The sequence below is a fragment of the Malus domestica genome, chromosome 12 (genome assembly GCF_042453785.1).
Source record: "Malus domestica chromosome 12, GDT2T_hap1".
NCBI lineage: Eukaryota > Viridiplantae > Streptophyta > Magnoliopsida > Rosales > Rosaceae > Malus > Malus domestica.
Genome location: NC_091672.1, coordinates 28,211,535 through 28,227,203, shown reverse-complemented (window position 1 = coordinate 28,227,203; position 15,669 = coordinate 28,211,535). Strand labels below are relative to the sequence as shown.

General features: G+C 38.2%; 2 protein-coding genes and 1 non-coding gene across 3 annotated transcripts; all 3 read right to left on the bottom strand.

Moving 5' to 3' along the window:
* Positions 1–3,056: 3,056 nt before the first annotated feature.
* On the bottom strand, positions 3,057–3,127 carry TRNAG-CCC (transfer RNA glycine (anticodon CCC)). The gene has a single exon. It is a non-coding gene; the product is annotated as a tRNA-Gly (tRNA).
* A 2,641-nt stretch (positions 3,128–5,768) lies between these two features.
* On the bottom strand, positions 5,769–9,120 carry LOC103450916 (luminal-binding protein 5-like). The gene is made up of 7 exons (XM_008390321.4): positions 8,946–9,120; positions 8,433–8,700; positions 7,827–8,038; positions 6,973–7,692; positions 6,731–6,885; positions 6,539–6,621; positions 5,769–6,444 (listed from the first exon to the last, which is right to left on the bottom strand). The coding sequence occupies exons 1-7, from the start codon at positions 9,001–9,003 to the stop codon at positions 5,952–5,954; spliced, it is 1,989 nt and encodes a 662-aa protein (XP_008388543.2). The 5' UTR covers positions 9,004–9,120; the 3' UTR covers positions 5,769–5,951.
* Positions 9,121–10,702: 1,582 nt separating this feature from the next.
* On the bottom strand, positions 10,703–14,196 carry LOC103414108 (formin-like protein 11). The gene is made up of 4 exons (XM_029089994.2): positions 12,286–14,196; positions 12,011–12,201; positions 11,666–11,901; positions 10,703–11,513 (listed from the first exon to the last, which is right to left on the bottom strand). The coding sequence occupies exons 1-4, from the start codon at positions 13,905–13,907 to the stop codon at positions 10,788–10,790; spliced, it is 2,775 nt and encodes a 924-aa protein (XP_028945827.1). The 5' UTR covers positions 13,908–14,196; the 3' UTR covers positions 10,703–10,787.
* Positions 14,197–15,669: the final 1,473 nt, after the last annotated feature.

Genomic DNA, 15,669 nt, shown 5'->3' with positions numbered 1-15,669 from the left:
GTTTAGGCTAGTACTTAATTGCACACGCATAGTTTATTGGTTTCATCTAGTTATTTTTAACGAAAGATGTAAAATGTCTTGAAATTTATAATTTACATTTTCTGTTGACTACAAACTTGAAGGCTCTCCAATAAACAGGATTTACAATAGTTATTTTAGTCGGAAATGTATATAAAACTTACATTTTATGAGATACATCTCGCTTGTTAAAAAAATAAAAGTAAATAATGTCCCAAATTTATATTTTCCCCTATTGAGTTCGCTAGTTAATGTGTAAAACTCGTTGCATTCGGCACAAAGAAGAAGAAGAGTGAGGAAGAGACGCCTATTAGGGAGAAAATTACACGATCGATGACACACCCCGATCCTAGAATCAGGGTGTGCTGGCCGTCACGTGAGCGTGACGTAACCAAAAGTGCGATGTGGAAGCAAAAGATATGAGAAATACGAAGGAATAAAAACCAACTACTAGCACTAATATCCAACTAGCATGCTAGAGTGAGTTTAAGTGTGCAGTACACAATTTCAGAGCTTAAATACTAGGTGCAGTCAAGTAGGACTATAATTAAATTACAACACCCGCAGGTGAGTCCTACATGCAGGCAGTCTGTCAGAACGCCGAAGAAAACCTCGTGAGCCACCAACTGCTAACTAGAACCTGGAGGGGCGCAAAACAAAATTGAGTGGGTCAGTAAAACCAAAGTTTTCCAAAACATTTCATTTAAAACAATTAAAACCCCTCGCTGTAAAACCTGTATACTTTCCCAGAAAATAACATAATAGCATTATATTTGTTCAAATCTCTCAAAACATTAATCTTTACCAAAATCCAACAAGTATGCCATGCAATAATGTCAATGACTGAATATGGATGCATCAATATAACAGGTGACATAATGAATCAACCGGAGACCCTGTAGTTGGTCCTGTACGGTTAATTCTATAGCTCGCTATCCAATCCAGCCGGAGTCACCACGGTGACCTGTACGGCGTTACTCTGCACATAAGTCGGAACTACCTGAAGTAGTATGTACGACAAGAATGGTGAAATAATACGCTCTAATGCTTCTCTCATCAATCATTTGCGCGCATAATGTAAGGTCACCTACCAGTCCTAACCATCTCTAATGGTCTGTACGACTAGCATGTCGGAACCCTCTCATGGTCTGTACAACATGCACCTACTTGGATCAAAGGTGAGCGTGCGGTGCGGTGAATACTATAAGCACTAACACCAGAGGTGCAGGTTATGAGCTCTCAACACAATTCATATCATCAATAATTCACATAAATAACATAAAACTCACCTGATACTCACCTGTGCGTCCACAACACCAATTCACATATATATATATATATATATATATATATATATATGCATCAAATATCAATTCATATAATTCACAATATGCATGCATGGCATTTTAAAACCTACTTTCATTTAAATTCAATTTATGGGAAAATCAATAGTATATAGGTATAAACATAAAATATTGCCTATCCACTGGTAAGTCGATGGGTCGTAACCCCCGTGACGTCCCTGGATGCGCTCGTCCTCGGGATAGGTGTCACCTATATGCGAAACAACTATAAAAACGTTAATTAAAGCACATAACCGACAATTCGAAATAACTTCTCATACGGTGCTCAATTTGGGTATATGAATATACCACAGTGACCTACTCGACGTCATGAACGTCGACATATTTTTAGAAAAAAAAATTGGGCTTGTCACGCACCCCCACGCGCCTGGACATGCACGGGTCTACGCGCCCCCATGCGCGTCTCCTAACTTGGGCTCGTGCGAACTGGTTTTTCTGGTGGCCAGAAAACTGGAGATTTTTCAATCTCCTCGTTCTCCGTCATTTCTCAACCAATTTCTTCGTATTTTATATCAATTTGAAGCCCTCAACATGTAGAATCACATTAGACTAATTTAAGGCTCTAAAAATAACGAAATCTCACCGGAAAAATTCTAAGAAAACTTGCCAATTTTGAACTCAATGATCCCGACGTCCAAAACCTTCAAACTAAGTACTCTGAGCTTCATTAGGACCTCACTAAGCTCACTATAAGCTTAGAATTTCCTGAAATCCAACAATTCACGTGTGCATGAACAGTGATCTCAAAATGAGTTTTGGATTTCACGTGATATCGAGGGTTCCAAGTTCTAAAAATTACACCAATGAACTCACAAGCTTGCACGGATTCACAAACTTACCTTTTTGACATCGATCCGTGAAGGTTGGAGGGTTTTGGTGCCTCGTCCGTACGAGTCGAGAGGGAGAGAGGAAGAACTGAGAAGGGGAGAGAGATAGAGGGCACAGGGAAAGGGACAGGGAGTCCCGTGTGTGTGTGTGTGGTCCCTCAAAAATATTCCACTCTTTAATTCTCTAACCACACAAATATATACACACATCCTTTAATCAAATTCCAATTTTTCCAAAACTTAGGGAAGAATATATATTATTCATAATATGTCACACCCATACTTTAGTAACCGCCATGGCAGTTTCGTCGTTTCACAACCTCGAGAATAGAATCTCGGGACGGGATATGACAATCGATATCCATGTAGTTGGATTTCTAAAGAATTAAAGATGAGATATGAGAACAATGGAAGAAAGAAGGAACATAATTAAAGATTCATTACTTTAAGGGATGCCATATAACTTTTCCTTTTGTTTTGCCTGGCATTTTAAGAAAATTGCCCACCATCTTTTAAGGCACATAATGCGTGACATTATCTTTGAAATTATGTAAAATCTCTTTATTATTTGAAATGCATTGAAAATCTCAACATAATTTTTCTCCAAAAGTTACGCTTCTACTGGTTGTTATTTCATATTTGATATGTCTTTTGTAAAAATTGAATCCAAAACGCCTCACTTACAAGTAAAAGAGAATATTATTAAATTGTAGTACTAAGTGGCAATGAATAAATGTGAAAAAGGTATAAAATGTGAAAAAGGTATAAAATGTAAAAAACTAAGTGGCAATGAATAAATGTGAAAAAGGTATAAAATGTGAAAAAGGTATAAAATGTGAAAAACTGGTGCGCATCCAGGGAATCGAACCCTGGTCAGTACCGTGGGAGGGTACTATGATACCACTACACCAGATGCGCTTGTTGTTTATGTTTCTCCAGTTTATACATAATCTGTATAAAAACTGTGCCTAATTAGATTTATGAAGTACAAATCACCTAGTACACCAAAGAACAAAGATGTTTGGACCTGGTTTCTCTTCCCTCCCACTTCCCATACACTCTCATCCCCTCCTATTTTTTGCCGTCACGATTAAGCCATGTCAACATTTTATATTGATTTTTTTATAGAGATAATAAGACAAAAAACAATAGTAATATAAAATGTTGACGTGACTTAACCGTTACCGTACAAATAAGAGGAGATAAGAGTGTATGAGAAGTGGGAGGGCAGAGAAGCCAAGTCCAAGATGTTTTTCCAACTATGTTATCAATATCTCGGTTTCTCGAGTAGGCAATAGCTCAAGGAGAGAATCTGTCATGTATACCAATCATAATTGCGTGTAATAAATTAATAATTAAAGAATGAAAGATGGAAGGGATGACAATGGCCTCGAGATGGTACTTAAGGTGTCTGGTTAAACCTCGGTCACGTCTAAATCCTCCGTTCTTGCTCCACCATGCAACGTCCAATCGAACTTATGCACCAAAAATTCTCCACTATTCAAGAATCTTTCGTACAATCTTTCAAACAAAGTAAGAGTGGGTTCGGTTATGTTCGGTTCGGTTTTTGGTCGAAATTGGAAACCAAACCGAAGTTACTATTCGGTTTGGTTTTTTTTCATGATTTTTTTTTTAAATTTGGATATTGGTAAAGAAACAATATTTTGGGCTTTAAAGTTTGGGGTTAGAGAGTTACTAAAGGTCTTTTTTAATGCGAAAAACTTTTTATAATGTTCACTTTAACGAAAAATCATATTTTTATACTAAAAAGTCAATTATGCTATTATTCATTTTACCTTTTATTTTGTCATTATCATTAAAACTCAAAGTTTCAAGTTTTTTTTAATTAGTTTTCATTTTTCTAATATGTTGGGCTTAAAATTTGGCAACACATTGGGTTTAGCATATTTGGGCTACAAATTGGGTTTAGAAAATAATACCCAAAACAGATCATTAAATATAAAAACAAAAAATAATTAATTTTGTTCGGTTCGGTTTCTAGACTACTGAAATCGAAACCGAAACCGAACCAAAAGAATTCGGTTCGATTCAGTTTTTTCATTTAGGTTCAGTTTTTTTGTTCGGTTCGATTTTTTCGATCTCGGTTTAGTGTTCAGTTTGGTTTTTTGAACCCACCCCTAATACAAAGTATGCAAAAACACTTTAATAATAAATAAAAATATAAAATGATAGTTTCAAAGGATAAAATGAGATAAAATAAGTTTCAACGGAAAATATAAATTAAATAACATCTGCAAAAGATAAATTAGTTTATAAGTCATTATTTATAATATTGTTCAATGTGCTGATCAACTTATGAATTAAAACGAATATTATACAAATATAGCTAGGTAAATTCGAACACGATCTATTGCCTCTCCCTCATTAACACGATCTATTGCCTCTCACTCATTATTCCATCACGTGTTAAATTGTGGTATTGTGTTAATTTTCTTGAGGGCCACATTCGTACGAGTTGTTATGTTTTCTCGTGTTTATCCTTAAACACAATGGCGTAGCCACCCACAAGGCTAAGGTAGGCTATAGATCATGGAGGTTTTCTGTAAGGGTAGTGATATTTATATACTAATCTTTACTTCTTACACACTTCTTTTAACCGTCGATTGTTCGGATCGAATAAATTGAAGATGATTACTGATAAAATATTAATAAGGTTGTGTTGGAAGTAAAAATGGGTTTGTGAATAGATCTATTCATGCTTATAGTCTATCAATTTCAATACATATTATTATTTATTGTATATTTAGTAGATGATAGGTAGTAAATAATACGTTTTATGCTAAAAATTATAAATTAGTCATATCTCTAGTCCCCTTTATCCTATTATTTAAAGAAAAAGACCATTTACCCTATGTAATTTAGCCTCTATGCTTCTTACTCAAGAAAAGAATACTAATTTCTTTAAAAGGAAAACTAATGAAAAATACTTGAAAACTTTGAGTTTTAATGATAAGGACAAAATAAAGGGTAAAATGAATAGTACTAGGATTGACTTTTTAGTGTAAAAATGTGGTTTTTCGTTAAAGTGAACAGTACCGGGTGCTTTTCGTTAAAGTTCCCTTATTTAAATCCACAATTAAACCCCCTATTTTTGCAATTCCTTACTTTCCGTTGCAATTTTCCAATGAATGTCACCTTTGGTACATTCTTAATCTCTTTATTTACTTATTCTTGATTTAATTAGTATGTTAATTATTTATATGGTCATTGAATTGATTGGTTAGGGTTATAATTTTGAGAATAATTTACATTATATTGTTGTTTTTTTATATTGATTATTATATAACTTTATATAAGCAAAAAAAAAAAAGGTGAAAAACACCCGGTACGGTTCACTTTAACGAAAAACCATATTTTTACACTAAAAAGTCAATCATGATACTATTCACTTTACCCTTTATTTTGTCCTTATCATTAAAACTCAAATTTTTCAAGCCCTTTTCATTAGTTTTCCTAAAAAATAAACATATGGTACTATTTTCAACTAGCCCACCCAAAAAAAAAAATATTGGATCCGCCCTTGCTTGAACAACGAAACTTGAAACCCAAAAAACTCTAATTTTCATTCGGAATTAAAAGTTCGAAATGAATGTTCAAATATACATACTATTACATAGACACTATCAATCATGCTACATTTTAAGCTCTTAACACCCGCCAAAAAGAAAAGGAGAAGAAAAAAGAACAGTGAAACTCTCAAACATTCTGCGTTTCGTGGTTTCTACAGCTCATCATTTGGTTCTTCCTCATCCTGTGAACCACCAGAACTTCCACCACTCTTCTCATACACTTGCTTTATCACCGGATTGCACACTGCCTCCACCTCCTTCAGCTTCTCATCGAAATCATCCTTCTCGGCGTTTTGGTTGTCATCCAGCCACTCGAGCGCCTCCTTCAGCGTGCTTTCGATCTTCTCCTTGTCATCCGAATCAATCTTATCGGCCAGCTTGTCCTTGTCATTGACAGTGCTCTTCATGCTGTAAATGTAGGTCTCAAGTTTGTTTCTGGCATCTATTTTTTCCCTCACTTTGTTATCCTCCTCGGCAAACTCCTCAGCCTCCTTCACCATTCTCTCTATTTCTTCCTGGCTTAGACGCCCCTTGTCATTTGTGATCGTTATGGATTGAGACTTCTTCGCGGCCTTGTCCTCAGCCCTCACGTGTAGTATGCCATTTGCATCGACCTCAAATGTCACCTCGATTTGGGGCACTCCCCTGCAACCAAAAAGTTAAACCATGCAGCTTTCAGTACACAATTCGTCTTTACAAATGTTAGACCAGACCAAATTTACCCCAAACAATTAACTACCTTGGAGCAGGTGGAATGCCGGTGAGATCAAACTTTCCAAGCTCACGACAATCCTTCGTCAAGCTTCTTTCACCTTCGTACACCTGATTAATTTCAAACACATACACTAGTTAAAGTACCAGAAAAGCACAAGCTATGCAAAATGTAAAAATTCCCATCTAACTAGTCTCTGCATTTATCTGTTAGACACACCTTGATGGTTACTGTGGTTTGCTGGTCCTGATAAGTGGTGAAGACTTGAGACTTCTTCGTCGGGATGACAGTGTTCCTTGGAATCAATTTTGTCATGACGCCACCAACTGTTTCGATACCAAGACTTAATGGAGCGACATCAAGCAAAAGAAGATCTGCGGAAAAACAAATTTTAGTCCTTTGCAAATTATGTTGACATCAGCAAACTAAATTCAAAATAAATGCTCTCACTATATGATTACCTTTGGTTTCTTCTCCGCCTTCGCCACTGAGAACTCCACCTTGAACTGCAGCACCATATGCAACAGCCTCATCAGGATTGATCCCCTTGCTTGGCTCTTTCCCATCGAAGTAGTCCTTCAACATCTGTTGCACCTTAGGAATTCGGGTACTCCCTCCAACCAGAACAATCTCATTAATATCTTTCTTCTTCAAGCCTGCATCTTCCATAGCCTTTTTCACTGGCCCCAGGGTTTTCTTGAACAAGTCCATGTTCAACTCCTCGAATCTAGCCCTTGTCAATGGCTCCGAAAAATCAATGCCGTCAAAAAGAGATTCAATCTCCACTCGAACCTGATGCTGGCTACTCAACGCTCTCTTAGCTCTCTCACATTCCTTTCGAAGTTTCCCGAGAGCTTTGTTGTCCTTGCTAATATCTTTGTTATATTTCTTCTTGATCAACTTGATGAAGTAGTCCATCACTCTATGGTCGAAGTCCTCTCCTCCCAAGTGAGTGTCTCCACTCGTAGACCTCACCTCAAACACGCCATTGTCAATGGTCAAGATGCTAACATCAAATGTACCACCACCAAGATCATAAACCAGTATGTTCTTCTCTTCTTTCTTGTCTAGACCATAGGCAATGGCTGCGGCCGTGGGCTCATTGATTATCCGAGCCACATTGAGCCCGGCAATGATGCCTGCATCCTTTGTAGCCTGCCTCTGCGCATCATTGAAATACGCTACAAGAACCAATCAAAGCAAACCCATCAGACCAATGAACACAATAACATAAACCCTATGTCTTCTCATTGTACTATCTAACAACCGTCCACAGGGCTATAAAAGATTTGTCAAAGAGATTTTCGAGCATTACCTGGAACGGTTACCACGGCATCTTTGATCTTCTTCCCAAGATAGGCCTCGGCGGTTTCCTTCATCTTCCCCAAAATCATAGCACTGATTTCCTCAGGGCTAAAAACCTTGGTTTCACCTTTAACCTTCACCTGAATGTAAGGCTTCCCATCTTTGTTCACAACCTTATAGGGTAAATACTTAATATCTCTCTGCACCTCTGGATCATCAAACCTACAGATCAAAACACCAAATCGAACAGAACCCAATTAATTCATAATCCAAATTAAACACACAGATAAGCCACAATTCCACATCCCCTTCCAATCCAATTATCATGTAAATTTTCTTAAATTTCCCATTTAATTTCATAATCCAAATTAAACACACAGATAAGCCACAACTCCTTCCAGTCCAAATACGAAGTAAAGTTTCTTAATTTTATCCATCTAATTTCATAATCCAAATTAAACACATAGATAAACCACATCCCCTTCCGATTAATCCAATTTAGCAAGTAAAAAATTTGCTTACTTTCCCCATTTAAAAGTTAATAATCCAAATTAAAAACACAAAAAAAAAAAAAAACCAGTCTCTTGCAGCCAAATTACTAAGTAAATTTGCTTACTTTCTCCCAATGAGCCGCTTGACGTCGAAAATGGTGCGTTCTGCGTTGAGAGGGGCTTGGTTCTTCGCCGCCTCTCCGATCAAACGCTCCGTATCAGTGAACGCGACCCAGGAGGGTGTGATTCTGTTGCCTTGATCGTTCGCTATGATTTCCACATGACCGTTCTTATAAACCGCCACACAAGAATACGTCGTTCCGAGATCGATTCCGATCACCGTCCCCACCTTCGGTGAATCTTCGGCTGCTACCGCTATTCCACACAGGAATTCTACCCAAAACAAAAATTAAAAACACCAAATTCTTCAGCAAATTATACGAATAAAAAATAATCAAAAGTTCAAACTCAAGGCTGAAAATTATTGATCAACTAAATGAACTAAAAATTTCCGTACGTATATTCTTAAAATCGAGCACATTATCCGTGACAGAATTAACGTTCGTTCTTTAGTATTCATCACTTAATAACACACAGACATTCGTTCCATAGCCGGACTATATTTGATGACTTGGTACCTGAAACAAAGAGAAGCAGAAACGCGAACGACAATGCATGGATCCTCTTCACCTCCATTGATTTCCTTCTCGAAGCTCCTCTGTAATTTGAGCTTTTTCTGTAAATCTTCTCCTTTTTTGTTGAGATTTTTGTGAGCTTGTGAATTTTGGTTTCTGAGTGAAATAGGTGAGGGTGAGGGGGTTGTTTATATACTGTTTGGCTCCGTTCGGTTATGTTTTGATCGGAGGTATTTTCGTCCAATGGCGATGCGCCACGTCGGCAGTTTTGCGTCAGGGCTCGTTGTTGGCTACTTACTGGGACATGATGTCAAAGCTTGTATGCTTTTGACGCGTGGATTCGGTTGGAATCCGGATGCTTCTTGAATTGTGAAGAAGGGGAAAACGGCGCGCGGGGATTCGTGGCGGTTGGAGGGTAGATCGGGTATTCAATAAACGAACGAGGGTGTTATTGTAATTTGAGTCTTTGTTTCAGAGTCTGGGCTGCGCTGGACCACAGTTGCTTTGTTTTGGCCCATTATTACTATGTCCTCACGGAGGCCCAAACCCATCCAACATGACACCGCAACACTTTCCGTGGAGAAATTCTTGGTTTCCGACAGCCGTGCAAGTTATCCGTCTTTCTCAGGACACGTGGGACTCCAGTGTTCGGGTCTACCAAAATGAGGAGAAAATTTTCATTGAGACGGAAACACGGGGTGCATTAAGTGTTTTTATGCAAGTGGTGAGAAATTTTGTTTTTTAAGTTATTAACTTTTTAACACACATATCCCACTATTTGCATAATGACACGTGGTGTACCACTTAATGTTCTGGTTACATTGAAAAATCTCTCCAAAATGAGACCATGTGGAAGCCGAATGAAGGAGAGATTCTGTTAACCAAGCTTTAGTTTTAGTGGCGTTGCTGAAGATTTTCTTTTGATTTTTCAGTTTGGCTTTTTATTTCATTATGAACTCCTCTAATCTTTTAAAACGTGTCAATATAACACACACCATAAATCATAAATCAGAGTAGATTTGACCAAGGATGGGCATACGGGTCTTTGGACCCGTGTTACCTAAACTGATGTAAGACCATTCGGTCCTTATTTTAATTTTCAAAGTGGTCTGAGTTGGACCCAACTTCTGTAAAACTAAGTCTATATTTCTCATGTGCAGGTAACTTGGCCGGGACCGTTTAAGAGTTGTTTTAGCACTTGTCATTTTATTAATGGTCCACAATGAAGCCTATGATCCAATTACATATCTATCAAACCCTAAGAAGTACAACAACAATCAAACTTCTTTCAGAACATTTGTTGGTATTGACTTTGTTAGACGTAATTCTTTCCTAACGGAAACATATAGAGATTGTTTTATATCGTTGTTTTGTTATACTACAAATAATTGAAAATGGATCTATTTAACCCATAAGAACCAGACCATATCAAATGAATTCAAAATGAGGCGATTCCAGTAATAAAAATACATTAACTCGGACGGGCTTGAACTCGTTTACAAACAAAAAAAAGTCAAGTCCACATCCACTAAAATGGACCCCACTCGACCTGCCACAATTCCTAGATATGACAATATGAATTGACACATTTTTAATTAGAAGTTTTAACGAAATACTTCCGGTACCATTCACTTACAACACTTTTTTGTCATTTTGATTAAAACTCACAGTTTTTAAACTATTTTCATTAGTTTTCATTTTTTAATTAGGTATGAAATTCAACCCAGCACAGCCTAAAGGCCAAAACCCTACGTACAAAATTCAAAACCAGGTTATACATTGTTGCTTAGTGAATGAAAATCCATCATATAAACACACCAAAACAAACTCATTAAAATCTACAGCCTATTTGAATGGAGCAAGAGGATTTGGAGTGCGAGCTTTTGAGCTTCTAAGCTCTTTACAAACATGATCCAACATTCCCAAAAAGTCCCTAACAATCACGAAAATCCGAAGCGGATTAGCTTCTTCCTTGCTCACATTTCCATGAAAATACTCTGTAATCTCCTTCACCTGTGACAAAACCCTACTCTCATCACCCTGCAACTCTCTCAAACCCTTCTCTGCATAACATATGAACGATTTCATCGAATCCACCAAATTACCACTCTTCTCATCCATGCACAAATCCTCGTGCACCAGATGTTTGATTTTATCCATTCCATCTGAGAGATTTGATACACTGCTTGCAAGAACATCCAAGTCCAATGTGGCTGTTTTCTTCGCGTTGTAGAGCTCGGTGCTGAGGCCGGAAACTAGGTCAAGCCCCATTCTTCTGTAGTCTTCTTCTTTTTCTTCTACGGTTTTGGTTTTGTTCTTCTGGCTGATCCTCCCCACGATGCTATCCGAAACTCGAATCCCTTCTGTCCTAATAATTTCTTGCACAACAAAATGTAGCAAGGTGGTTTTTCCGTCGGTTCCTTTTATGTCGGAGAGCTTGAGCAGTGTGTCTAACTTGAATGCTTTAGCTCCTCCTCGGATGGTTCCCACATTCATTCGATTTCCTGTTTTCAACACGGCTTCGAGTAGCTTCAAGAAGAGCCTGCTTGATCGCAGTTCCTTGCAGGCCTCCTGTAGTACAAATTAAACCGTAATTTTTACAAAAAGAAAGAGATTAGATTTTCGTTTCAAATATGCTTCTTGATGTATGAAAAAAACACATCTGGCAGAAACGCTTGTAAACAGAAGTGCTTCATATATAAGCATTCCTGAACATGCCCTACCTCTAGCACTGAAAAGGAGTTCCTGAGATGAACCACCTCATCTTCAAATGTTTCTCTGTAAAGCATTGCTTCAACTCGTTGGAAGGCGAAAGGCACATTAAGCACGGCCTTCACAAACCTCTCCGCGGACCCTAGTTCATTGATGTCTCCTTTGAAGCCGGTGAGTTTAGCCTCTTCTTCCTTGGTGGGTTCCATCCTTACAAGTGCTTCCAATTGTTGCAAACACAATCCATTGCCTGTTAATGTTTTAATCTTGTTAGGTTTTCGTTGTTTAGAGTACTAGTCCCACTTTCTGCAAGACGTCATGTCTTTAGAAGTTATACGTTCAAGAAGTTTCATATATACCTTGTACTAGTGCTTCGCATACTTGCTCAGCAGTAGAATTCAGGGCTTTTGAGAGTATGGTTATGTTCTGTAGTCGCTTTGGCTCAAGAACATGCTTGCTTGGAGAAGGGCTCTTGCATTTTGCTTCATCATTCTTCATTGATCTTTGTAGATTGTATCCGAAAAGTGATTCAATCATTTCCTCGTCCAACCTGTTCATGATTAGTGCAGTTTTAAACAGAAAAAAAGAAGAAGAAAAGAAACCGAAATCACATCTGAAAACATAAGTAACTTACTCAAATGAGCTTGATCTCAGCTTGTCCCACACCATGGAATTATCCGGTGCAGCTCTGACTTTGTCCCAATGTAACGGCTTCAGTTTAGGCAACGGAGTTCCATCTCTTCCCAATGGCGCAGCTTGAGGGAGGGGTGGAGGAGGTGGACATTTTAAAAAGCCATTATTCGCTTTCAAAAAGGGAGGTGGGCTGGGTGGTGGAGGAACATGAGGTGGAGTTTCTGAAGCTCTAGAGGAGTTTTGAGGCGAAGCAGAAAATCCGCCTTCTTGGGTTTGGTTTGATCTAGAAGAAGAATCTGATTTTCTTGGCGGTGATAGATTTCGCAATGTAGAAGAAGGGCACGAAGCTTTAGACGCAATTATAGCTGAACTAGGAGAAGAATGGAAATGAGGAAAGTGTTTGATTGGTGGTGGGGGTGGAGGAGGTGGTGCTGGAGGGAATGTGACATTCTTTTCGCAATTGGAAGATCGCGGTGCATTCAGAATTTCGCGTTCTCCATTTCTCTGAGACTGCAATTCAAGAGCCGGAATTGATTTTTGGTTTAGGGTTGTTGGTTGATCTGGTTCTATATTTGACATATTTTTGGAGAGAATGTCTGATGACTCATTTAGGCTACCAGCGGAAGCATTCGAAATGCGGACATTTGATGAATTCGAATCTCCGAAAGAATGGAAAGATTCATCATCGGAAGAATAAGAATTAACGAGAGTAATTTTGTCACCGGTTGCGGAATTAGCACAATCAGAGTCATATTTCACTGACTCTGCAATCATATCCTCATGAATAGACGTAATTTCCCTAGTGGAAGAACTACTACTAGCATCATTGAATTCCGATTTTATCACTTCTTGATTTGTTTCTTCCCTCTCAAGCAATGTATGATTTCGTGAAGAAGTTACAGTTTCACAAGTTTCTTTGGAACAAGAAATCTGCTGATGTTGCTGCTCTAAATCCAACCCTAACGATTCAAGATAAATGAGATCAGAAGTATTAGTGGCAGGATTTAACCTCACCTTGCTTGCTGATTTAGCTCCTCCTTTTTTTCCGAAAACTGAAATCACTCTCGTGGGTTTCTTCTTATGCTTTCTGTGCTTCCTGCAACCCCAAATAATTCCGAACACACAGATAACAACTGCAGCTCCTGTGGAAGCAAGAACCGCCACAAGTATCCTCGTGATTCCCCCTCTATCTTCTCTGTGAATGTTTTGAGGCTTTGTGATCGAATGCAAGCGATGCGGATGATGGGAACCCGCGTGGATGTGAGGCGCCGGAGCAGGAGCAGGAGCTGGACTAGGAGCTTCCTCCTCGCAGTAGGGAATTGGAGAAGGGGAAGGAGAAACGTTTCTACTGTCGCCAACCGATGGCGTTCGCTTGTGGAAGCTGTTCAAACCAAGTAAAGCTCCGAAATTTTCGACAATTGAAACTGCATTCTCTTCATCTTCCCCGGAACCTTTGTGCATTTGTAGGTTTTGGGGAGCGTCGGCATTGTCCTCCATGAAATGCAGGTGGTGTTGTAGGCCATGAACATTCAAGTAGTCCTCCTCTGCATTGTGTAATGATATGAGAAAAGATATGATGACAAAAATCATGAGGAGGACAATCTGAGAGAAAATGTATCCCATTTTTCTCTCTCTCTCAACCCAAAAATCATCAAAGCAGCAATCTAACTTTCTGTTTATAAATCATCTTCTTTTTATTCACTTATTTGGAAAAGGAAAGGAAAAAGAAAAAGTTCTTTGAGTGGGTGTAGCAGAATAGGTGGTGTGCAATGAAGGTATTGCAGAGAGAGAGAGAGAGAGAGAGAGAGAGAGACTTTAAAGTTACTCCAAGGAACCCCTGAGCCTGGTAGTTAAAGTTGGACCGGCCATTCTTTGCCTCTCTGTTCATGCACTCTTATCTCTCCTCACCTCCATTAATCCCTCTGCAAAAACACCTTTAATTTGCTTCCCATGTCTCACAAACAATGTTCAATCTAAACCCTAATTTGACACCATTTATTTTGTCTTATTTTTAACTGTCTTTTATGTGAGGAAAGTTGAAGATGTTTTCTACTATATATTCATCAATTGCCAATCATGAAGTTCATCATTTTTTTCATCAAAATTTTAGTGATGATTTATGAGTTATGAAGGCCACTCTACATGATAATTGAGTCATGGGATTTGCAGTTGAATCATTTCTCGAGTAGAGGTAGACTTGTCTGCAAAATATGATTTCCCTAGCATCACTCATTGTACAAATATATAGGTCCTTAGGTGATTAAAAAGAATGTATGGTTACTTATCCTTGGGTTATTCATGGTGGATAATAAATGAACATGCGTTTAATGTTTTAATCTCAACTCTTAATATCAAATTTAAGGGTGACCATAAACCCTTAGTTATCAAGTGATCCAGAGAACATAACTTAAATGTATTGCTACATTTTCTTGTGGGATTCTTTAATATAAATCGTTTAAATCAGCAATGAAGAATGACTTATATGAAATAAACTATTACGTGATGAATTTGGGACTTCGATATCTTAGCATCCTCATTTCATGCGAGTCTCTCACCCAATGTAGAAGGTGATGGCACTAGATGTCCAACCGTCATAATTGCAGAGAGGAATGTACAAAGAGAGGGGACCATCACTTTCCCATGTGATCTTCGGAAGCCAAAAGCAAAACATCAAGAAAGTGAAGAATCATAAGATCTTGATGCGTACGAAGTTATGTGATGCTTAAAAGTTGATTAGTGACTGCATGTCCCTCTCTCATGTTAACCTTTTGGACTTGCATCCAAACTTTTGTGGGATTAACGTTGGTTTTTCATGACCTAATTCACCATGTCATGAGCTTCTGTGTTGTCCCCTTCACCTAACCAGAGAGAGAGAGAGAGAGAGACTACCTGCATGTCGTTAGCAATTGGCTAGTGGTTGCTTAGAATCTAACACTGTGCAATGGGGGACCTTACCTTACCAAGTTACTTTCATGTACCACTTTTTTGTGAACAATTAGCCTGCAAGGCTGCAACCGACTTTTTAACCTAAGTTATTGAAATTAACATAGAGAAGTTATTTATATTCATAGACAAATTATATATAGTTTAACGTGTGTGTATTACCTTTATTTTATGTGATTTTAATGAGTTATTTTATATATGTTAAGATTCTAATTTCGGAATGTGAGTAGGAATGTCTTGTTAGTTGTGTCGAGCAGTGTCCTTCAAAAGCGAAGTTTAGTCGAAATTTCAAGTTGTGTTTTAGCTCTTGTCCTCAGCTCAATGTGATTTGATCTTGAACATATTTCCTCCACTCTTGAGTAATTTAGACTGGTGGCTTCACCTATACCTACAATGCATATTCCACCATTATTGTCCTCTAGGCCATATCATGTCTGTCCTT

Excerpts from the sequence above, each read along its gene's own strand:
- LOC103450916 (XM_008390321.4), bottom strand. The coding sequence starts at position 9,003 with ATGGAGGTGAAGAGGATCCATGCATTGTCGTTCGCGTTTCTGCTTCTC. Across the intron at positions 8,039-8,432 it reads AAGCGGCTCATTGGGAGAAA|GTTTGATGATCCAGAGGTGC; the intron begins GTAAGCAAATTT and ends TTTGATCTGTAG. Across the intron at positions 7,693-7,826 it reads TGCCGTGGTAACCGTTCCAG|CGTATTTCAATGATGCGCAG; the intron begins GTAATGCTCGAA and ends TGGTTCTTGTAG.
- LOC103414108 (XM_029089994.2), bottom strand. The coding sequence starts at position 13,907 with ATGGGATACATTTTCTCTCAGATTGTCCTCCTCATGATTTTTGTCATC. Across the intron at positions 11,902-12,010 it reads ATGCGAAGCACTAGTACAAG|GCAATGGATTGTGTTTGCAA; the intron begins GTATATATGAAA and ends AAACATTAACAG. Across the intron at positions 11,514-11,665 it reads ACTCCTTTTCAGTGCTAGAG|GAGGCCTGCAAGGAACTGCG; the intron begins GTAGGGCATGTT and ends TTTGTACTACAG.